This window comes from Serinus canaria, chromosome Z, assembly GCF_022539315.1.
Source record: "Serinus canaria isolate serCan28SL12 chromosome Z, serCan2020, whole genome shotgun sequence".
In the NCBI taxonomy this organism is placed as follows: Eukaryota; Metazoa; Chordata; class Aves; order Passeriformes; family Fringillidae; genus Serinus; species Serinus canaria.
Window position 1 is genome coordinate 1,332,468 of NC_066343.1, and position 25,226 is coordinate 1,357,693.

At 34.7% G+C, this 25,226-nt stretch overlaps 1 protein-coding gene across 1 annotated transcript in view; it reads left to right on the forward strand.

Annotated features, from left to right (window-relative positions):
• Positions 1–25,226, forward strand: part of ADGRV1 (adhesion G protein-coupled receptor V1) — a 273,565-nt gene that overhangs the window by 5,022 nt on the left and 243,317 nt on the right. Inside the window, exons 2-11 of the mRNA XM_050986466.1 lie at positions 5,739–5,923; positions 6,845–6,994; positions 8,095–8,190; positions 9,248–9,352; positions 10,660–10,773; positions 13,292–13,857; positions 15,073–15,343; positions 16,154–16,483; positions 19,795–19,971; positions 20,937–21,160. Coding sequence (XP_050842423.1) covers positions 5,739–5,923; positions 6,845–6,994; positions 8,095–8,190; positions 9,248–9,352; positions 10,660–10,773; positions 13,292–13,857; positions 15,073–15,343; positions 16,154–16,483; positions 19,795–19,971; positions 20,937–21,160 — 2,218 coding nt within the window. The remainder of the gene's footprint in view (positions 1–5,738; positions 5,924–6,844; positions 6,995–8,094; positions 8,191–9,247; positions 9,353–10,659; positions 10,774–13,291; positions 13,858–15,072; positions 15,344–16,153; positions 16,484–19,794; positions 19,972–20,936; positions 21,161–25,226) is intronic.

The window sequence follows — 25,226 nt, forward strand, 5'->3', positions numbered from 1 at the left end:
GGAGTCTGATCCTGTGGCATGCTCTAACATGCAGTTACTTCTACAAGTATGAGCTGGGAGTGCTTTGCATCTTAATGCAGGGCTTGCTTGGTTTTGATTTAGTTTGGTTGTTGGTTTTTCGTTTGTTGGGTTTTTTAAATCCCCTTGCTTTTTGGTACAAAAGCCAGTTTGAGAGCGGGTATAAGTGCTTACAGTGTATGAAGTTAAAGTTACTTGGTGCAAAAGTTACTAGGTGCAAAGTTACTAGGTAAAAAGCTAGCCCTGGTTCTGGAATACCTGGTAAATTAATTTCTGTCTGTGAAAGACGCCTACTGTGTTCATTAGAACTATATGGGTGGAAGATGTTTTCCAGTGTGGAGCTGAAAACTATATATTTACTGTTTACTTAAACTTATACTGTACGTAGGAATGTTCAAAAACAATTTCTTGCTTTTCACAGTATGTAGTTAGACCTATATATTAATAGAGTCCTGTGAATTGTGTGAGATAAATTGAAAGGTATGCAGATGAAGTTAGTGTGCTTCAACATTAAGCAAATTCAGATCTCTACTGGTGTATTTCTTAACATTTTTAATTAGCAGATTTCAGCCAAAGTTTATTAACAATAACAGAGATCAGACTCTGATCCCTTCTAAATTTAAAGTGACCTTAATAGGTCCAAGTTGTTGCACTGGAGGAAGTGTGGGTAAAAATAATCCACATCTTACAGATAGTCAAAATTATTTCCTAGTTCTCTGTTTGGCATGAAAATTATAAGGTAGCTGGAGATTTTTGTGGAAGATTTTTGTTTCCTCTGCTTCCTTCTAGAAGTACTGCATTCTACACTTTTTGACTTTGAGCTACCTCTAATAAAAAGGTGAGGTTATTTGAATTTCTCCTTATGCTTCTGTCTTGGCTTCACCTTTAATGCTTTATGTATTGGTTCCTGGCTGTGAGGATAAATGTACCTTCCTGACTAGTAAATATAAATATAGTGGCAGTCAAGTTAAGCATACTTTCTTCCTTAGGATACAATGTCTATTTTGAAGGGTGCATGCCTTTTCTAAGAAAGAGTGATTGAATGAACAAGAATTATCATATGAAGATGTTCAGGTTACATTAAATTTGACATTCCCTATGGTAATAGATAAAAATATTAAAAAAAAAAAATACTGCAACTGTTAGAATGTGGTCAGGGGAATAATTGCCTGATGTCAGTGCCCTTAAATTCAAATGCAGATAAATCTTTTTAGCACCTGATATGCTGTGATACTGTTCTGTCAAGGCAACAGTAGTGACTAGGGAAGTAGTCAACTGAGACCAAAAACTTCAGGGTAGTGAAGAAGGGATTTTTAGCACCTAGGAGTCTGGATTTGTGCATTGGTTAGCACTTTCCTGTGTTAGTAATAAGAAGATGCTGCTGGCTGCTGACATCTCTGCTGTGAATAGACTTCTTTCTGGAAACCACTGATAGCTGTAATGCTGTACTCAATGTAAAGTACTAGGCATGCCAGTTTTTTAATGTTCGGCTTGGCTGGGTATTTGTAATCATGGGAAGTAAACAAGGACAGGCAGTGAAAAGTGGACTTACTCTTGTTCCTCTGTATCTGTGGGCTTTAGAAATATACAGTGAGTTCAATGATGGGCAAGTGGTAAATCAGATTGTAGCTGCTGGGTGGGAATAGTGCTTCTTCAGTTAGTTGCTTCTCCTGTGAAGAGCAGTGTCAAACTCTGAGGTAAAGAATATTTAATCCCTTGTTCCATCTGCTACTTTGTTCATGAACTCTCTTTTGCCACTTCCCATTTCCTGTCCAGCATTTTATGCTTATTTCATTTCAGATTTTTAATCTGGACCAGCCCTTTCATTTCCCTTCTTGGTCTTTCCATGTTCCATTGAGCTATAGATTCCCTCAAACTTCAAAGAAAGCAGCCAGGAGCTCTTTTCATTCTTAAGGATTTAATTTATTAAGCAGAGAAGTTGGTGTAAAAAATCTGCTGAGAAGACCATTCATTCTTTATAAACCTTAAAGTCTTCATCTGAAATTTGTTCCAGAAAATGACTGGGAACAGCAAGCTAATCCTGGTGATTGACCAGTTTCATAAGCCTATCTCGGACAACAGATTGAAATGGTATTCCTTATATAAATTGTGACAGTATTGTGGAAATTACTGCGTGGAATCAGTACATGATTTGTTTGATTCTACATTAATATTTCATATTTTAGTGGAAAATACAAATTTGCTTCAAAAAGTGCTGTAAGATGCATACTAAAAGAAAGTGTTAATTAGGGATCATGACTCAGAATTCTGAGTTAGATTTCTTTACTTTTTAAAAACTATATCGTTGAAGAATGGGATGTTTTTTACTTTTAAAATCATTTAATGCCATTAAAATGTCTAGATTATTATTTGAAAGGTATGGTTTTGTTTTGATTCCAGAAATTTTTATTATAAATCACTTAGAAACATCATTTAGGCCTCAGTACATAGCCTTCTTTTAAACTACCACTGGTACTACAAATGATTGTTTGAAATGGCTTAAGTAGATCATGACAACAAAATAATTAATCCATTGAACATACTCCAAAGATGTGTGATGTTCAATTGCTTGTAGTTGTTATAAAAACAATGCAATGACTTTAGCTCATTAAACTAATTTAACTAGAATATGTCAATATCCTGGATGGAGAGAAATGAACTCAATAATATTTAACTGAAACAGAGGGGAGTACTTGGTCACCAAATGAGTGGTGTACCAAAATTTAGCAGTGATCAAGGACTAGAGTTGCAGCTTAATTTAAAAAAACAAGTTACAAATTAGTCACCAGTGGTTTAATGTGGTGAGGGAAGTAAGAAAGGATCCTCTCGTAATCCATGATCTTGCAAAGGCTTCTGATGAACTTTATGCAATATAGTTAATAAAGAAAAAATTGTATTCCCATATAAATTAATGTAGGAATTTAGTGTACAAAGTGAGTTCATTTTTAATTAAGTAAAATACTGGGACCTATATATGTCCTTAGCTCTTTGAATAAATTTGTTCTGCATTCTCTTAGTCTTGATGTTGGTGTTTTTATTATATTACATCATATCAGTTAAAAAACCGCCATGATTTTAGAAGTATAGTTTATATAAATAGAATTATATATTATAAATATAATATATAAAAACTACTTCTGTCACGCTGTGCAAAGTAAATCTTAGTACAAATAACGTAACAAGGAAGGATACACACCAGCTGAATAATTGATGGTATGATTGTGAAACTTCTCTTGTTCCGCAGGAGTAATCCTATAGTTTTAGAATGCTCTCTAGTAGAAGTAAAAGAATTCAAGTAATTCTAAACTCTGTAATCTTGCCCTCAAGGATCATGTTTTCTGTATTATTTACTAGAAGCATGCACCGTGGGAAGGTATTGGTGAAGTCTATGGCAAGGTAACAGCTGAAGCTAAAAGGTCAACAAATTCCTCAGTTTAGTATAGATGATGCCTGCTTCTGCAAAATGTAATTGTCTGAGAGTTTACAAAAGTTAGGCAACTCTTTTCTTTCCTGCTTGAAAGTTTTTTTTTTGTTTGTTTGTTTGTTTCTTTTTCAGAACAGTTCCACATAAAACTAGGAAAAAACTTCTTGGAAGTGCTGATAATTTTAAATTTCAGGGGGCTTATGTACATATATTTTATCTTTGCTTCCCAGTGTAAGTTTTTGCTGCTCTAGAATTACCGAATGGAGAGATATGTGAGAATCAAGCATTGTTTCTCTTGTTCTGTTACACACTGAATTCCCAGTAAGAGCCATAAGAGTCTTGAAGGTCTGTGTTCCTGATAATAGAAATTTAGAGTTGTGTGGAGCTATGCAGCAAAATCATTACTGTGTGACATTTTTTTCAGAAGTAATCAGACATAATCAGATAATTGTTTGGGTGGTGGGTGTGAAAAGTGGGTGGTGAAAATAATATCTGTTTTCATAGAGAAAATAGTCCTGATTTCTTGCACTTACCTTTTTTTTTTGTTTCGCTGTTCCCTCTGTGATATTCAACAGATCTAGATTAGTTTATTTTTACAGGTAAATAAAATCAACTAACTTTGTCAATCCACCAGTCTTTGATTGTAGGTACAATGGAAAACAATGGTAGTTTTCTTGACTGTACTTCCAATTTGCACATAGTTAATGAGCCATGTCTGTGGTTCTTTTTCTTCTTTAGATTGCCTGAAAGCAGTTTATTTCAAGTCCTCACAACATAAAATTTATCCTTGCCCAGACAGAATTTGTTGAAAGATGAATCAAAGACTTGAAGTCTTTCTGAAGCTGCATTAGTTAAAGTGGTCTAAAGGCTATCTTATTGTCTGTACAGTCCAGGATTAAAACTATCTGACTGCAAACATAAATCATTCAGAGTATGTGCTGGACCTCAACTCTAATTCAAATTTGACACATATTTACAAAAATGTGTTTTAATGTACTCATGACATTTGCTGTTTTAGTGATGATTTAGGATTAAATATTCATAACTGTCACTCAGATAATGAAAGCAAACTTCTTTGCAAACAGTCTGATCTTAATTGTTATTAATATGCAAATATTAATGTAATATGTTGTGCACAGTTTATACAACTGCAATTGACCAGATTTGTCTGGTAATTGTAACACTTGGAAGGATGATTTTAAGCAAATTGAAATTTTATTTAAATATTTAATTACACAAATGCTGCTTGTACCTTTTGTACAGAAATTTTAAGCAGTAATAGGGCAAAATAGTGATTACAGATTAGAAAAAGCTTGGTGAGGGAGCTAATTCAAATAAAGTTTGATGTTGTAATGCATTTTGATATTTAGAGCACAGCTTTGTTCTCTTGTTTTTTTCCAAAACCTCTAAGATTCCTGAGACAGCAATCTGTCCTATCCAGCATCCATGTTCTCAGTTCTAGTTAGCACTGTGCAATGTGAGTCTCTGCAGAACAATGTAACAATTTAAAATTTGTTGTGCCAGACTCTTTTAAAAGTTTTTCTTTCACAGTATCACACTTTCACAGATGACTTCACTGGGACTTAAAATTGTATTTTCCATCACAAAACTGGACTCTGATGTAAGAGAAATGGTGTGATAATGTAAAAGAAACATTGGTTTTAAGTTTGTATAACCCAACAGAAAATACTAGATGTTGTGCAGAAACAAATTAAAATCAAAGTCTGCCTGTATAAAGATTGCAATGGCCAAGTAGCACAGTTGTTTTCCGGGACAGGAAAACATGAAAGGATCATGGGATAAGACTCAAGTACATATTCAAATGTCTGAGGATATTTCATGGTGAATAAGATGTCAGAAAATGATCTGTGAGATGACATCACCCTTCCTGTAATTTTTTTTTGGTGTGTTTTTAAAGACAGTCTAGAGAGCAAAGAAAGTGAAAATTGATCTGTCAACCTTGAAGCTAATTATTGTTGATTGAAAATTTAAACAATTTTGGAAATGTGAAAAAATTTTGTTTCTTAAAAAAAAGCTCCTTATTCCTCCACTGGAAGAAGTTGTCTAGAAAATCACTAAATGAAAATAATAAAAATAGAATTAGATACACATGATATTTACATTATATGACTTGGTTTTTGTGGAGACCTCTGCATGGTTTTCTCTCATTCTGACAGTCACAAAATGATCATGGTATGTGAAGATTTGAGAGGGATCAGCTGGATTGGTAAGGTCAACTGCAAATGCTTTATGTATTTTAGATTTACAATTTATTTTTAATATCTTTTTCCTATAGGGATGCCCTCTGCTTCTTTATTAGTTTATTTGCTTTTAGCATTACTTGCTCATTTCACATCTGGAGAATCAGAAGTGAAGTTCAGTGGACAAACAGAATTTGTAGTCAATGAAACAAGTACAACTGTTATACGTCTTGTAATTGAAAGGACAGGGGAGCCTGCTAACATCACAGCAATTGTGTCGGTAAGAAACCATGGCAGTTACATTCTCAGTAACTGTGGATAACTTTTTAAAGTGATTTTTGGGACTCAGATACATGGAGAGTTGTGAGTGTGACTGATAAGACAGAAAAGTGAGAGTGACAGAAACCTCTTTGTTTCTTCTTCTCTGAACTTCTAATTTCACTCCTCTGAGTGGAAGAATAGTCTTTTTCACAATGGTTCTTTCAAGCCTTTAGCTTCTAAAAAGGATGATTCAGGTGTGGCACATATGCTGGTTCAGGGGCTTCTCTCCATTTAGTCTCAGTGCCCAACTGTAACCTTAGTCTAGACCCTTTGCTGTTTTTACATGACTTCCTTTGTAATCTCTCCTCTAATCACCTAACTTACAGTAGAATTAGGGCAATTTTCTTATGTTGACTGAACTGAAAGGAGGGAAGTTCTTTTCAGAAGACTTAATCTTGCCAACTTTCATGATCAAATTGTTAATCTAGGTTGAATGCCTAGGCTCCTTCCAGTACTTAGAATGGAAGGCAGAGGGCAGTTATACCCTAAGGTTACTTTAATTCATGTCAAGTATTATGAGATGTACAGATCTATGCTTCCTGTACAGGCATAGCTTTTCCAATAAAAAACCTTTTCATATCGTACATTATGCAAAAGGTACCAAATTGCAAGGAAGTCATAAATAGTTCTGAAGAAAGTGTTCTTTTCATTTTATTGTTTCTTTTTTTTACCTGTTTATTCAGCATGAATAAAATGGGTTATTATTTATGTACCTTATGTCCAGAAATTAACTGTATGACAGTAGGAGAAAGAATTATGTACAGTGGGATGACTTAGTGCTGCAAAGAGGGAATGAAATCTGTTTGAGTGAGTCTAGAATGGTAACATGTAGAACATTGAAAGAAGAAGGAGGTGGCATTTGGTTGTGTGTTTATTGCAGATTGATGGAGAAAACACAGGAGACTTTTTTGACACATATGCAGCTGCATTTATACCCGATACAGAAACAAACCGAACAGTGTATATATCTGTCTGTGACGATGATCTTCCGGAGGCTGATGAGACATTCACATTTCACTTGACACTACTGGTAAGTTTCAATTTTTCAGTGTATCTATTCCACAGAAAACAGTGGATAATATAATGTAGATGAATGGTATTTCGTAGATTACAGTGTGGTCTTACTGCTTGTGAACAGTAATAGATAAGAGCTAAAATCTGCAATCCAAGCAGGATGATGCTTATTGCTCTTCAGAAAGTTTGTGTTTCTGTGGATGTCTCTGTGTTGTGTTGCTGCACCTGACACTTGAGCAGGAGTTTCATTCAGCTGTGGACATTTGAAGGTGCACTAGAGCCCAGAAGAGTTAAGGCACAGATTGTGAAGGCACAGCCTTTCCTGTTTTCCTGCCTAGAATGTGCATGGAGGAGAGGGTGGAAGTAGCAGAAAAAGAGGATGACTTCCAGTCCTCCAGAAGCAGAGGTTAAATGTGACTTATCTAAACCCAAACAATTTTATAACTATTTACCAATAAGTTTCTTCATATTGTACTGTCTCACAGGAGTTACACTACAAGAGAGGGGTTCACATTCATATATTTTTAGCTAAGAGTTCATGACTAAGTAAGATGTAAATTCCATAAAAATAAATTTTCTATTTAACTGCCAATATTACACATCTATAGGGATGTTTGCAGTGAATTGAAAAATGAATATTTTCCCTTCCTTCTTACCTTGATTTGTAAATTTAGCTCAGTTTTATAATGTTATAAGGACTTGCTTCTTATAGTTACTATCCCACTAAATCCTTTAGATGGTATCCCACTACAATAGCTTCAAACTTTCAGTTTTATACAAATGTTAAGGGAAAAAGAGCAACTTTGCAATTCCTGGCAGTGTTAGATGCTTTGTGTATGGTTTTCTATTGATATGCTGTTACTAATTGCTTAACTATTGTTAATCATTTGAAAAGTTTGTTTCAAGGGCTTTATTGTTGACTGCTTACAGTGTATTTTCACAGTAATTAGGAATGACCTAAGTGCATCCTATTGCTTTAAACAATTTTCATTGTGATATATAATGAAAAGACATACATTTTTTTGTAAGCTAATACTTACTCTTAAGAGACAGTAAAATTAACATGCCTTTTTTTTCTGTTACCACACTTACTATTTATTTTGGTTTTTATTTTAGAAACCATCTGCAAGGATAAAGCTTGGCACTCCCAAATCTGTCACTGTAACAATCTTATCAAATGACAATGCCTTTGGAATAATTTCTTTTAACATGGTATGACTTTCTATGTGGTATATTTTAGAACATTTTAGCAAACATAAAGGTGAAATTGTCAAAGATGCTGGTTAGTTTTTCACCCAAATCCCTTGAAAAGGGATTCCGAGCTACATCTCTGAAAACATCTCTAGAGATAATTCATACATATATATGCAATTCATACATATAAAGCTTTAATATTTCTGTATGCTTTTAGGTGTTGAAATATTGCCCGAGATCCTCAAACTTGGATGAATATCTATGTTGCTCATTTAAATATAAAGCCCCTCAATATATTGTGGAAGAAATGAGGAGTAATGTCATAGGAAAGTTAGAGAGGTGGCTTGGAAATTTTAAGAATATATACCTTTTTCCCATCCTAAGTGAGAAATTTTATATTTAAGTCTCAAGCTGTAAAAGCAGCATCATAATCTATGCATAATATAATACCTTCTAGGGATAAGAGTGGTATGACTCTAGTGATATGGAGAATATTTGCAATAATGCAAAGTTTGTGTTAGTAGAAAGAGAAACTCTGCTTTCATTGCTGGCACCGTGGCAATAAACTTTTTAGAAGACTTCCCTGAAAAAAATCCAATATGAAAAGTTTTAGCACTGTAGTATTAATCCATGCTCCCTGAAGTGTTGTAAGTCTTTGAAATCTCTCAGCTATAACATTTTGATAGACAGAGTCCATTGTGTAGTTATTTAACAAATGAGATTTTAATGGATAAATACTATTTTTAATAGGGTTAGGAACTCCTGTAAATATGACCAGTGCTCATATGCCAGTGCTTACTTAGCATATTGTAACTAAGCTCATTTACAAAAAAAAAAAAACAAACTACCAACAAAAGCCAAGAAAACCCATTCTACTTACAATATGGTAATTTTTTTATCTCAAACCTTTCAAGCTTTCTATTAGCTGAACTAATTGGTTGCTAGGAAATGAATGCCATCAGCAGATTGGATTAGCTTGTCTGTGGGAGTTTGGTATTTCTATGGAAACAATTTCTTCTGTCTGCTGTGATATTTGATCTGTGTCTGATTGCCTGTCCCTTTTCTTTCTCATTAGTCTGCCTTAATCACAGTGAATGAGCCTAGGGGCAGAAATGAATTTGTTCCTCTCATTCTAATCAGGGAGAGAGGAACCTATGGGACAGTCGTTGTAAGTTTTGAGGTGAGTTTATCAAAAACGCTTCTTACCTTTGCCTATTAGATGAAGCTGTGAGGTCATAATCATATCTTATAAAAGTGTTTATTAAAGTGAAAGGACTAAATAGCTATGTCTACATTTGTTAATTCTGTTTCATAAAATGGGAAGATACTACTTTTCAAATGGAAAATACAATTATCTAACTGCCTAATTTAGGAAGAACAAAAATATATCAAAAAATAAGTATTCTCTATCTTTTAGGAAGGTACTTGAAGCAGCATTTGTTGGTATTATTAGCAGACAATGTCTATTGAGTGTGCAAGGAATGTCTTGTATATTTTTCAAAGTTTACAAACACCCGACTTTTCTGAAGGTGCTTTCGCCCATTTCAAAAATGTAAATGTAGAGCTCAATATTTAGTAAATTTCTGTATCTATAAAATTGCAGTTTGGATTCCCAAACACTTCAACCTTTAAAAATCATTACTTGAATATTTAGGCCATTACTCACATACTTCATGTGAATGGGATATACTTCTTGCCTTTATTGTGAGAGGGGGGGATTTTTTTTCCCCCTTGTCTGGTTCTGATTCTATTACATTCTTTAAAATTACAGATAATTCCTTTTCATATCAAAATTCCTTTATCAGTTGTCATCAAAGATTTAATCTAGGTGTGCCAGAATCTGAAAAGATTTTTAGTGGATGTTCTTGAATGCTAAATACAGCATGTATAGATAATGTTTAGAGATTCTTATGTTGTTTATTGCAGATATGTTTATTTTAAATCCAATACATTTTTCTATCTGCAATTTATCAGGTTAATATCAAAATATACTTTATATACATTTGTTGAACAAAATTTACAAGATTTTCTAAAACAAAACCCTAATATATTTCCTCCATGAGTATTAAGTGTAGTTTCTTTAGTATCACAAGTCAAAATACTAAAATCACAAAATGAGTAATTGCTAATATCTTGTCTTGGAACTGATTAGGAAATGCTAGTTAAATTAAAAGAGAAGAACTATCCTTTTTATTATTTGAAAGAGTCAGTTATGCATCAGTAGATACCAAAGAGTTCTCAAAAGGCCTGTATGGAAGCACTTTTCTTCCTCTTTCTCTGGCAATACATAATTTCTTCAGAGTGCCTACTCTGATTTCCTCCATCTTCTGAAAAAGGGTAGATTTTCACAACCGAATGTGTAAGCATATGATCAGGAGTGAATAAATAGCAATTTCTTATGCACTTCACACACTGTATATTGACTATTGTACTGGATTTTTATGAATGCTCTATATAATTCTTATAATAAAAAACAATTATTTTCAGATCGAAGATGGACCAAACTCAGCCGAAGAAGACTTTAGTCCAGCCAGGGGAAATATTACATTTACCCCTGGGAGATCAGTGTTGATTTATAATTTAACAGTGCTTGACGATCAGGTAAAAGCAAGCTGACATTTTTTGGTTTGGATGTATAGATTGACTGCTGTTCTGGAGGGACTTTGTATATTATGTTATAAAAACGCTTGGCTTAAACAGGGCTACAAGTCCTTCAGCTTCATAAAGTGATGGTCAGTTTTGTCTCTGTGGGCTATCATTTTATCTTTTTAGTGTTGCTTCTGTATTTCTCATCAATTAATATTTTTAGTTTCTGAACATACCCTGACTGCTCTGACTAGATCTGTTACGTGCTGTACAGTAAAAGTATAAATAATCAAGAAAGCTTTATATTTTTATTCAAATGGCATAGTGAGATTCTTGTATTGTCAAGGATGATGTACTTTAACTACATAGAAGTTCATCTATTAGACTAACGTTTCTATGTTTAAAACGTGTGTGAATGTGATACTGAACAACTTGAGAAGAAAATTCACTAAAAAATTACACAGGGAGAAAAAAATGTCTGTGATAAAAGTGGGAAGCTTTTAAGCAGTTGTTTTACTAATTTCTGTTATTTATGGAAAATAGTCTCCCTAGTCTATACTGATACTAATATTTAAGAGACTGTGCCAAACTGCTCTGTAGAAATACCTCTTTCAGATTAAATTATATATGAAAAGAATTCATGTGGTTTGGGGGGAGATGTGATTTATTTTTACTCTGAGAGGTACTTCTAATGCTCTTTTACTCAAAGTTTGATCTGTATAGCTGTGGTGGTCCAGACTCGCTGGATGTCTTCTGTGGCTTTACACAAAAGGTTAATTTTGTGTAAAAATCCTTTACTGATGATGTTGATGATGATGATGGAATGCACAAGCATTCAGTTAACTTGAGCTAAGATCTGAAGTTTAGAAAAAACTCGACAACAGGTATTGTTCTGAATTGCAAAGCCTTTTTCCTACACAAATTAGGCGACTGCAACTCTGATCTCTACAGTAGTATATTTATAGTAATTTTATTGTGCACATTTCTTTTTTAAGAGAAAATGAAAGAAGTAAATCAACACTGAAAATCTTTTATATTGTTATCTTTGAAGTCTGACTGGGTTTTTCATCGGTCAATATTGATGCCATTAAGAATTCAAAGTGTCCTATATCATCTGTAAATGAGATGTTAAGATGTAAACTACAGCTAAAGTTGCAGATATATTTTGACTCTCTTAAATATATATTTTTAAATTATGCCAGATGGAATATTAGTTAGTCAATGAAAGGAAACATAAGTGAGTATTTTTTTTAATGAGGAAGATCAACTGTGTTGTACTTCAGTATAGGAAGCTGGTGGCTGAGATCTTCCAGATCTCACACTGACAACAAACCCTGGTATCAGTCAATGGCATTATGCATGTTTCCATGCCACAAGCCAAAGGAACTGAATTGGCATAAGCTATCATGCCCAGACTTCTAGCCCTAGAAAAGGATCTGAGGGTGGCCAATAAATAAATGAATGTAAAAGAAAAAGAAATACTGGACAGAAGGGTTTTCAGAAGTTGTGCTTTTGTCCTGGAGTTCCTCTCAGAAGGAAATACTATTGGTTTCCAGTAGTCCGCAGTAAGGATGAAATGCAAAGATCACAAATAATTTTTAAAGATTTACTTTTTATCTATATGTAATAATAACAATATTTTTTCAGTTCCATAAGTGTAGCTAATCAAGATTTGAGGAATAAAATATAGAATCATAGAATCATATAAAATGCTGAGTTGAAAGGAGCCCATTAGGATCATCAAGTCCACTCCTGGCTCTGCACAGGTTACCCAGGAATCACATCACACCATTTTTGCCCATATACTTATATTTATATAGTAACACAAAGCAGAAATATCATCCTTAATTCTGTAATTTGTGGTTTATAAGCTACTCTTTTTTGTCTCCTGCATCAGATATTGGAGAATGAATAGCTAGAACTAAAATGTAGTTTTAAACACTTGTTTTGTAGGAAGACTAAAATCTGGATTATTGGTAAGAGCAAGAAAACACTCAGATCTGTGATGGAAACTTTGTCTGGGTTTGTGGCGATTCCAATTGTATAGGGATGGATGGGCCAAGGTAGATTCTATAAAGAAGTTGATGTAGTATTGTCTCAGGCACATGCAGAGGTAGATCAGAATCAATATCAGAAAAAAGAAAATTTAAATCTAAGTAATGGAGAGGAACACTTGTTTCCAAGTAGAGGTGGCTTTCAAAAATGCCAATTGGTCTCCTCATACTCTCAAACTATAAAGATGAAGATTTTTCTGATTCTTGAGTAATTTTTATTTGTATTTGGTTTGACTTTCTACTATCTTTCAGAAGTATGTTTAGGTAAAATAGAGACCTTAATTTTTAAAAACGGATTTTTAGCATCAGTTAAAAACAGTGCTATTCTCCTGTTTGTTTTAATATGAAATGAGCTTTCATTAGTAAGTTAGTATAATTTCACTCTTCTGCAAAATGCATGAACCATATTTCTCAGTATTAAGTGTTCTGCATATATGTGAAATGGGACTTACACATGGTTGCTAATACTATTTTTCCAGGTACCTGAAAATGATGAAGTCTTTGTTGTTTGTCTGAAGAGCGTGGAGGGAGGGGCTGAAATCAACAACACAAAAAATTCTGTTTGGATTAATATTAGGAAAAATGACAGTCCTGTGCGTTTTGTTCAGAATGCTTATATGGTGCCTGAGGAAGATGAAGTGATAACAATCCAAGTGGTTCGTGGTAAGGATGTCACTGGAAAATTAATTGGACCTGACGAAGATGAAGTCTCTGTCAGTTACGCCATCATAACTGGGGATTCAACTGCACATGCACAGCTTAATGTAGACTTCCTAGATCTACAGCCAAATACAACTCTTGTTTTCCCACCTCTAGTTCACGAAACATATTTGAAATTTAAGATCCTTGATGATGCCATACCAGAAATTGCTGAGACCTTTCAGATTATGCTTCTTAAAGACACTTTGCAGGGCGATGCTGTTTTGATTTATCCATCTGTGGTTCATGTCACTATCCAGCCGAATGATAAACCCTATGGAGTGCTGTCAATTCACAGTGTTCTTTTCACTCACACTGTTATCATTGATGAGGACCAAATTTCAAGGTACTAAAGATCTTAAAATCTAGTATCTAGTCACTTTAAGAGATTTCTTTGTATTTGTTAAGGCTCCTTGGGATATCATTAAAGTAATTATAAAATCACTAATAAATATAATGTAGTAATCACTTAGTGTGTTGTTATTATCAGCTATATTTACAAAGATTTCAAGGAAGTGGGAATGTCTAATTATGCAGGAAGTATTTTAATATCGATAAATGGTATGTAAATATGCCATAAGTATTCAATCACATTATGAGAATAGTGAACACTCCTAATCTGAAGGTAGGACCAGTGAAGTTGCAATACTGCTACACACAGTGTCAGTGGGAAGTACTTTTCTGTCTTCCACACTTGCTATATATTTGCTTTTACTATCTATAAAGCCAGTCTCTGATTAAAGAAAAAAAAGGTGTTCAGCATCTCCCATTAAATAGTTACCTTGAACTCAAAAACAATTTAAATATTTGTAATTTTACATAGACATTAAAATGAAAGCTCTGTACACATTTTATAGGTGAACTGATACACAATATTGATAATCTCAATAAAAATGTCCACCACTAATACTGGTAGTTCATCCCCAAATAAACAAATAATGCCTCAAACTATCATGCTATGAGAAATTTTGGAAGAGTATTTTATGGTATGTAGGGCCCAACACTTCAGTATTCATCTTTCTTTTTTATACATAATAAAGAAAAATATATCCTGCTTTCTAGATGTTTGCAAGTCATGATTTACAGATTTTTTTTGTAGTCATGCACTTGTTGGATGCAGGCAACGTGACATTTCCAGTATTATCAGTAGCTGAATATATTTTTAGAACAGAGGCAAACTGTTAATTCAAGATCATAATTTCAATGCTCATGCCTCATAACTGTTCATGATGTAGAATAGGCAAATTGTTTTCTTAAATTTGATTTGTATTTTGCAAGACAAATGTAAAACATACCAAGATTCCACTCCAGTTCTGAGTATCTTACTTGCTGTAAGCAAAGTGAGATCTAACATGTGTCTTCCAAGATTTTACAGAGTTCATGAGTAAATGCTTAAGTCTTACATATGTTTTATGATTTCACAAACTGTAAGCCTTGAGTCAAATGTCAGTTGCAAGCATTTATACCATGTAGGTCAGTAGAAATATTTTAGAAAATTGGTAACCATGCATGCTAGTAGTAATTATGGTTTGTGGGATTTTGCTTTTGTTTGAAACCATAGGTTTGAAGGGATCACAATTGTAAGAAATGGTGGAACACATGGAAATGTTTCTGTTTCCTGGGTTATAATCCGAAATAGCAGTGACCCTTCACCCGTGACTACAGACCTACTTCCAGAGGCAGGAGAGATAAGTTTTGATCAAGGAGAGATGCTGGTGACACTTAATCTGAACATTATTGATGATGATATACCAGAAGAGGCAGAGCCTTATCTTCTGAAACTCCTAGCTCATACAATACAGGGAGGTGCAGAAGTTAGTGAGCCATCTGAGGTAAGTTTACTTTAGAATTTTCTTGGAGAAGGTGCTTTTGGAGAAGGTATTTGGAGTAATACTTTCCCAGTTTTAATAACATTGATTGATTGATGGATTATTTGAACAGGATAAAGGGTTTCGTCTTGGATAAAAATCAAGCAAACTGATCCTTAATATAATCTTAATGTATAGAGCCATATCCATATATTTGGCTGAGTATAATGTACAATGCCAGACCCTTTCACTGCGGTAGAATTCCGTTCAGATTATTCAATGGGCAATGATAGCACTGAAAAAATGCTGTCTCGAGTGACTGCTTTCTAACAGAAGAGAGGAAAGTTGTTTTCACTCATTCCTTTGCTGTTTTAATGATTACTTAAATGTTTAAAGAGTAACAACTTCAAGGGGAAGGTTTGGTACTTAAGACTGTAACCTCTGAACAATCAAATAAAGGGTGGCTAGACTTGCTGGCAGTTCTGTGACTCAAATCCCTCCTTTGTCTTTCTCAAAAATGGTTGGAATGAGCTTGGTGAATAAAATTAAATCCCTTACAATCTAAAACATTTTTAACTTATTCACTTTGGCTGCTGAACCAAAAAATCAGTTATTCAGAGCTCATTCTGGCACACGCAATGATGCAGAGTGGGACAATCACCACTGTCAATGCAATGCTTCTTGTATATAAAGAATTCTTTGAGGTTGTCCATCTGATTTCTTTCCTGATGCCAGTTCACTAAGGAAAAAAATGTGTGGTGACAGTTAGGAGGTTTTGTGAAAGCATGAAACTATGGTATAGAGTAATGCAGCATGCTGTTTTCTACTTTGCAGCTTTTGTTTTACATTCAGGACAGTGATGATGTTTATGGTCTAATAAAATTCCATCCTTTGGAGAATCAGAAGATTGAAAGTAATCCAATGGGACGCTTTTTATCCTTGAGTTTTGCAAGGGAAGGAGGAACAGTTGGAGATGTGCAGTTGGTTTATACTGCACTGTATATTCCAGCTGGAGCTCTGGATCCTGAGAGAGCAAAAGGTGGCATTCTAAATATATCTAGAAGAAGTACTCTTATCTTTCCAGAAGGAAAAGCACAAGCTACTATAAATATACCAATACGAAATGATGCATTTCTTCAAAATGGAGCTCATTTTGTCATACAGGTATCTCAGCTGTTTTTGGGGGGGGGGTTTAGCTCATGTAGTATAAAGGATGTAAAATAGTAGAGGGTCCTTCCCTTTTAACTTAATTAAAATGATTTTGCTTGATTAAAAAAAAAAAAAAACAATTAGTTCTGTAGCCAAGAAAACTCTTTTATTTAGATACTGCTTCCACAGATATGCTATAAGGAGCTTTATTCCTAATAATTATTTACTAATTACATAATTTAAAAAAATACACTGTTGTAATACGATTCAGTTACCAATAATGAAATTTAACAAAATTATATCAGTGTTGCAGAAGTTTGTTACCTTTTCAGGTATCTTTCTACCCTTTGCTTTTCAATTTAATCAAATAAAGGCTCCTAAAGTACAGAAGTATGACGGATTTTAGAAATTAAAAAAAAATGAAATATAAATTAAAATAGTCAAACATATGTTTAATTTATGTGCAACTTTGACCAGGTAATTGAAAAGTTCTTCTAGTTTTCCCGTATGTGGTCTTTTGATTTTTTTCATCTTCTGTTATTGTTTTTGTTTGTGGGGGTTTTTTTTTGTTTTTTTATTTGTTTGTTTTGGTGAGGTTTTTTTTCTCTCTATCTGAATTTGTAAGAAGGGAGATTTTGTCATTGCTTGTAAGATTGGCTGGAAAAATGCACTAAAATTATGCTTTTGAATGAAAATGGGTTTTCCACAAAAAATGTTTAAAGAAAAATTTTTTTGTTTTCCAATATGATTTTTTTTTCTTCATTTTTCACTGGAGAAAACCACATTTACATACATTTTGGCAAGCTATTGTTCAGAAATGCTGCTGTGGGAGTTTCTGGGAATTGTAATCAGTAATTTTTATACTTAATTTCTCATCTGCAGTTGAGACTACAGCATAATTTCTTCTTCTTCACATTAACTCTTGCCACTGTCTAGGATCATGAGCCCAGGGAGCAATCCTGATACACAGACAAAAGGGTGACTTGGCACAACCAAACACAAATCTCAAAGACATTTCTTAGTTCTTTTCAGTCTTTTCTATTTAAGTCATGTGTCTTCAAAATTTTCAAACAGAGATAATGTGGAATCATAAATGTAAAATTTTGTCTTTTTTTTCTTTAATTTCTAGTCTACCAAAAATGTTTTAATTACTTGAAAAGATTTCTTCCCTTTACCTACTTCCCCCTACATTTTATTAAAAGGAAAAAAAAAAAAGAAAAGAAGGAGAGAGAAAGAAAAAAAAATTGACAGAATCATATTATCATTTTAGTTGCACACACTCTTTCTATGTTCACAGCTAGGCAGAGAATATCTTTCTGAGATATTAGAGTAGGTTAGTCTGTTTTACCCTCTTCATGTGTTCTGAAAGAATTGAAATGCCTAATTTCAAGCTCCTTTCAGGTGATAGATTACAAATAACATTGCAGTGTGGACTATGGACAAGATGTGTGACAAGTATTTCAATATGAAGACATTTGACCTGGTTTCTCAGACTGCAGATTCCAGGGAGACGGGGTGTATCTTCTGTACTTTCTCCACGAACTATAAAAATCTTTTAATTTGAGTACACGAAATCAGATGCAACTGCTAACACAAATAATTCCTTTTAAAAAGGAATAAAAAGGAATAAAAATACCTCTATTTATCCCTATGACAATCCTTCTACAATGTGAATAAATTATAGTCTCAAAAAACATGTTTAGAATGAGATTACAAAGTTTGTACTAGGCCCAGAAAAGGATTAATTTAGAAATCAGGGAAGGAGGGGTGGAGGAAGAAATGAAGTATAAACACAAGAGAACAGACAGAGGAACTGGAAATGTGAGATTAACCTTCTTTAGTGACATTTTCAATTAAATAACCTATTGTTTGATGTGCAGACTACATTTGGTATGGACAAGAAGATTAGTAAACTGGTGGCATTATTTGGTTCACAGTGTATTCTTTTTTCCCTCAAGGACTGATTTACTTTTAAAGGAAACACTGAATTAAAAAAAAAAAAAACCAAAACCAATATTTCATTAATTATTACTTTAATCTCAAAGTTCTTATCCAGATAGTAACAAAGGGAATTCTTTCAGCTCTGTAGTATTTCAGAACTTTGACTGAGCTAACAACCCAACAGTGGTCCACCTTAATGGTGTTAATTGGAGAATTAGCACCTATTCTAAAAGAAATCTTAGAAAACAAAGAAACAAATAGAAACACTCTCTATTCCTCAGAATCCCAATAAGTAGCTTGTATGGTTGAGATTCACTTTCTAATTACGGTATTTATAAAACAAATCCCATCATCAAATAAAATGTGCATGAATATTTTTTGAGTGTTACTTGAATAACAGCAAAACAAAATATTATACAGTCCAAGTATTTTATATAAATTGGTTTTAAGAATCAAAGGGCTTTAAAACTCATCAGTTGGGAGGATGATTCATAATAACTATATTTAAATAAGGTCATTTTGACCTTCTCAACTAAAACTGATATGGCAGCATCTAATAACTCCAAGCAAAAACATCCTAATGGGAGTTAAAAGGTGGTTCTTATTGGTGGTTCATACACCAGTGAAAAGTATATATAAATTAGTCATAGAAATATCTGGTAATATGATCCATGTAGACAGAATCTGATAGTGTTATAAATTATATTTGAAAGGAATATTAAAACAAGTAACACAAGGAAAGTCATGTCAGTGGTTCTGATGGCCTAAGTGAATGGTATTTTCCATTCAAAGATAGAATAAACAGTTTTCTCTTTCTTCTTAGTATAAATAAACCATCCAAAATATGGTAATGTAAGAGGAGAGTATAGTTTTGAAATCTTGTACTGATTTCAATTTTGAATATAATTCTAACATATTAGTTATTGTAAATAGAGAAGTCTTTTCATTTTTTTGAGAGAGGAAAGAAGATTGAGTCACTCTTTGGCTTAATGAGAGTGTATAAATTATGTTTCCAGTGACTTCAACAGATTTTTATCAATGCATGGCAAAAAACCTGAAGTTTGAACAACAATGTGGCAGATCAATTCATAGATCTAGTAAGGAATTGCCCAGTTTAGAGAGCTAATTATCCCTCTACATACATTTAGTTGCACTCATGATTTGTCTGAGAGGTATACCATTCTGTTGTGGAAGCTCAATATCATTCACTTAATTTCTTGCACAACTATTTACACATTGTTGTAGTAGAAATGTTGCTAGTAGGAGAAATTTATCCTGGAGGTGTTTTGCTCCTTGCATATGACACCTATTCCAAGATGTCAGAATAGTTTTTGCTTGGTACTCAGTCTTCTTATTTCTCAAGTTTTTCTTACTTTTTCTCACAGTTGGAAAAAGTTGAGCTGCTGAATAGAATTCCTCTTGTCCCACCTGTGAGTCCTAGATTAGGTGAGATTCGAAATATTTCTTTGAGGATTACTCCAGATATTGCAAATGGAGAAATAGGCTTTACTAGCAATCTTCCAATTATTCTTTCTGAACCAGAAGAATCGCCTGCTACAGTGGTAAGTAAACATTTTTATATTGTCCCTTAGAATGGAAAACTTATTTGGAGAAAGCAAAGTTTGCTATAGCCACTGTAGCATTTGAAAATTAATGTGAGAAAAATCCATCCTCCAAGTTTGATCTTAATTCAAATATTCTCCTCCTTTAAAAAACCAAAAAAGGCAAAAAATTGTTAGCAAGATTGTCACCTGAAAAGTGTGGTGAACTTTGCTTTCTCTGTAAGAATCTAGAATTGGTTAAGTCTTCATGCTCACATGAAGCAAAAGATGTTGCAGTTTAATGTCTTCCATCAGCTGCAAAGACACTCTGTAGAGTAGTACTGATTTTGCTACAAAATTTGGTGAAAGTGTCTGTGTTTTTTATAATTGACTTATATGTAAATATGTAGTTTGTCTTGCTTGGTCTGTTTTCTAAAAAACAATGTTTTTTTGTATTTCTCAGTACCCAAAAGCATTTTCAAAAGCATTGTCATCCATCTGAAGGTTGTAACCCCAGCCAGAGAAACCCTCTATAAAATATTTTTTCTTACATTTTCCCTTTTTTCCCCCTAGTTGTCATAACTGAGATCTTCCTCCTAATCCTGAAGCAGAGAACTGATTTTCATTCTCAGAATAAAACTGCTGATTTAAAACCCAGGTTTTCTTTATGAGATGGGCATTGATTAAATCCATCATAAAAGGGTTTTTGTGTTTATGAGTGCTAAGTGATTTGTCATGTTAATTGTCTGCCGCCTCCACTAAGAATATATAAATATATATGTCCAAGTGTATAATGGATAGATGATTAAATATATAGGATTCTGTATATATCTTCATAGATGTACCATCTTTGATTTCAGATCTTAGGTATAAGAGAAAAGCCAAAGGTGAATATTTTGAGGCTCATATTCTAACAGTAATTTGCAAAGGATTAATTGTTTTTGCATCTATTTTTACAAGTCACAGCAGACTCATGTGCTTTACAGGTTTCCATTGCATTGCATAGGGATGGGACTGATGGTCAAGCAACTGTTTTCTGGAGTTTGAGACCCTCTGGTCCTAATCACAAGGCGGTAACACAGGATGATATAAGTCCTTTTAATGGCTCTGTTGTTTTCTTATCTGGACAAAGTGATACTACAATCAACATTACTATTAAAGCTGATGATATACCTGAAATGAATGAAACCGTCTTACTAACTTTGGACAGGTATTGTACCCTAATCTTTATTCATATGTACCACTTGCTATACTCAATCTATATATAAAAAATTGGCACAGTATTAATTATGAGTTGTTGCCTCCATTGTGTTGATAAATGCCTGGAGGAATATTGGGCTCTTGATATAGTCTGTGTATGAAATCTTCTTTGACTCGTGATCAATGTAAGAAAGTGTATTGTGCTTATTATCTAATGACTTAGTCTTGCTGGTATTTTGATTAAAAATAATGTATGCTACTTAAAAAGTTGATTTAGCTTTAATCTTTATTTATAGCTCTTGTTTATAACACTTAATTTCAGAAAAATAATGTTTAGTGAGATAATGGGGAAACCTATAATGAATAGTAAGAAAAGCAATACATGACTGTGTTTTTCTCAGAAGAGCTTTATAGTAGGATGTTGTTGCAGAATTAGATACTTCCATCACAACTGCTGGCTTCCAAAATAGGCCAGTGTGACTACTACCACATGCCTCAGCTACAAAGGGAGGTGTTTCTGAAGCACAGTATTGTGGTCTCCCTTCTGTGTGACATCAGGATTGCAGGATAATTAAGGCTGTAAGAGGCCTCAGAAGATATTTATCTGCATGTGAACACTACTCAGAATACTTGAATTATTTCATTCCAGGAGCCTTTTGTTTTATTAGCAGGAGAATCTTGGCTATTTCTTCAGTCCTGCTTCCAAAAATTCAGATGTATCTATAGTTTAGAAATACTATCACTTCTGCTAATACCTCTTAATAATCTAAGGTATATTTTTCCCATTTATTTTTCTGGAAACATGCTAAGAGAGGTCCGTCTGCTGCAATGTCTGTGTTGAACATCTACTATGTATACAGTCCTTATCTTATGTAGAAGTATCCTTGTTGTACATAGGAAAGGCAAACGAGCTCATGGGAACTTCTAACACTATATATTCATGTAGAGTACATACTAGCAAACCAGAAAGCTCCTTACGCTGCTGATGATCCTGTTTTTTTTGATCATTGTTCTAGCACACAGGAAAGATGCTTTTTCAGTTCAGGGTTGGTCTGCTTCTGTAGAAGCTGGCTGGTGGATGCATCTAGTGCACAATTAATTACTTCATTCTAATCTTGGATACTCGCTGTATTGAAAAGATGGTTCTGTTGAAGACAAAAACAAATGGACACTATTGCAAGCAGTTCTCTGTTTTTTTTTTCCTGTGGATGAAATTGGTTTGCCTGAAAGTTCATTAGTCTGTTGCACAAACAAAGAAACTAAGATTAGAAATAATGATGAAAGTTGTGAAGGAGTTGTGTAAAGTGGCAAAAATGCTGAAGTGGAAGGATAGGAGACAAATAAGTATATAGAGGAAGTGGGCAGCATAAAAGATTAACTTTTTAGTATTGGATAGCTCTGCAGTATGTGTAACTACAGCTTTTTACCACTTACTCTGACTAGTAATCTCATGCCTTGAAAATTATGTCTAAAAAGGGATTGAGTTGGCAGCTGATCAAATGCAACCACTGTTCTGCTTTTGCTATGTGTAGTGGGAGTAGCAGATTCTATTGATCATGAAGTGGCTGGTAAAAATTTTGCCAGCCGTAAGCAGCTTTCCCACACTCGGCAAGGTCAGAGAGTGAAGTAAGGAATAGGTAGTCTGGTCAGGAAAAAGTGACTACATAGGAGATAAAATCTGAACTTTTCTCTACACCTGGGCAGTGTCCCTGAAGGCTACAAGTGAAATTTGGCAACATTTAACTTGAGTAGGAGACAAGAATGCAATACCTGCAAAGATCATCCTTTCAATACTGGAGATGGCTTTTCAAAGCGGGGATGAATGATACTGGCAGGGTCATGCATGTTAGCTTTTGGTATTGCCTCCTACATAGTTTGTGTTTTCTAGTTGAACAGAAGATTTCAGTTTCCAAGACAGGCAGCCAGCGCCTCACAGCAGTAGTGAATTACCATGAAAAGAGAGATGCACTCTGCTGTGGATGTGCTTGCATTGCTTGTTAAACTGTAGCATAAATCAGTAGAAAAATAGAGCATGTACAGACTTTATTGAAACTATAGATGTAGAAATACGTCCATAACCATTCTATTTATTGCAATTAGTAATAGCATGGGCAAAATAATATGATAATTAGTTGTAACAAGTATGTATTATTTACAACTCAGTGATGTTGTTATGGTAGTAAAAGTTTTCAATGAGTTTTGATTGTACCCATAATAACAAAAGAAACCTTCCAAGCCATTAAAAATAGTATTTCCTTCCTTGCTCTGTGGCCACCATCTGTAGGCCCTGGATATTAAAAATAGTTATGAATGCTCTCCACAAAATGGAGGCCAATGTATATCATGAAGAATATGCTTACCCAGAAGGCAGATGAGCTGTAAAGAAGTAAGATAATCCTGTGCCTGCTGAAGCTTCTTCCTATTTTCTTTCTTTAGGACCAGCTTCACTTTGGATGCCTGACCATGTCTTAATAGGCCTGAATTGAAATTAAACATAAATAAAGCCAGAGTTTTGTATCACTACTGAGCTAAATCTGATGGATTTTTTTTAACTTTTGCACAAGAAGTTTGACTATTGGCAGTTCTCATGCCCCTAGTGCAGATACACAGCTATAAATTTGGCAATTGGCACTGCTGAAGGGCTCTCATGGGACATGGATTGTGTTTGTTCTCTTAAATGAGTGGAGCTGGGAGTGAAAACCTCTGAACTAGGAGAAACAATACACAAAATATTTTATTTTTATTTTGGTAAAAGTAAAATCCAGGAACAGCTGGGTTTTTAAATAGTTTGTGCTCAGAATCTTTTGGTCACGACTCCCAAAAATTAAGATACCAGAACAGATCCATGTATGTGTATGTATGTATCTAATGTGACGTATGTTCAATGAAGCAAAACTGATGTAATGTGGAAAATTTTATAGTTTTAGTGATTTCTGTGATGTGATACTGGCTGAGGTACTTAACACTTCCTTTGCCTCAGTCTTCAGCCTCAGTAAGACCAATTATTCTCAGGGCAACTGGTCCCCTGAGCTGGTAGAAAAGGTTGAAGAGAAGAATAGACCTCCTGAAATCCAGAAGAAAGTAGTTAGTGATTAGCAGAGCGGTTTAGGTGAGCAGAAGTCTATGGGACTGGAGAGGATTCATCCTAGGATAATGAGGGAGATGTTTTAAGAGCTCTCTAAGCTGCTCTCGCTCATATACCATCAGTCATGGCTAACTGAGGAGGTCACAAACAATTGGAGGTTGACCTATGTGATGCTTGTTCACAAAGAGGGCTGGAAGGAGGATCTGGGGAACTACAGCCCGCCTGACCTTGGTGCCTGGCAAGGTTATGGAACTGATCATCTTGAGTGGGGTCATACGAGATGTACAGGATGGCTGGGGCATCAGACCCAGCCAGCATGGGCTTAGGAGGGGCAGGTCCTGCCTGATCAATCTGATCTCCTTTTATGATCAGCTGACATGCCCGAGGGTTTGGGGCAAGGCTGCAGATGCTGCCTGTCTGGACTCCAGCAAAGTTACTGTGTCCCACAGCATTTGCCTTGAAGAGCTGGCAGCCCATGACTAGGACAGGTGCTCGCTTCTGTGGGTTAAGAACTGGTTGGGTGGCTGAGCCCAGAGAGTGGTGGTGAATGGTGCTGCATCCAGTTGGCAGCCAGAGACTGGCGGGTCCCCAAGGGATCAGTGTTAGGCCCAGAACTGTTTAATGCCTTTATTGATGATTTGGATGAGGGGATTTACCATTAATAAATTTGTGAATGACACCAAGTTATGTGGGATTGTTGATCTGCTGGAAGGTAGGAGAGCTCTGCAGAGGGACCTGGACAGGCTGGGTTGATGGAGTGGCAACAACGGCTTGAGATTCAACAAGATCAAATCTCAGATTCTCCACGTGGATCTCAACAGCATCACACAGAGCTACAGGCTGTGGAAGAGTGGCTGAAAAGTAGCCCAGTGGAAAAGGACACTTTTTGAGATATTGGATAGAAGTGAAAGCTTTTTAGAGAAGTATGTTTTTAAGAGTAACAACAGTCGAATTCATGGTTGCTGAATTGCAGGGCCCAAATCTGAACCCA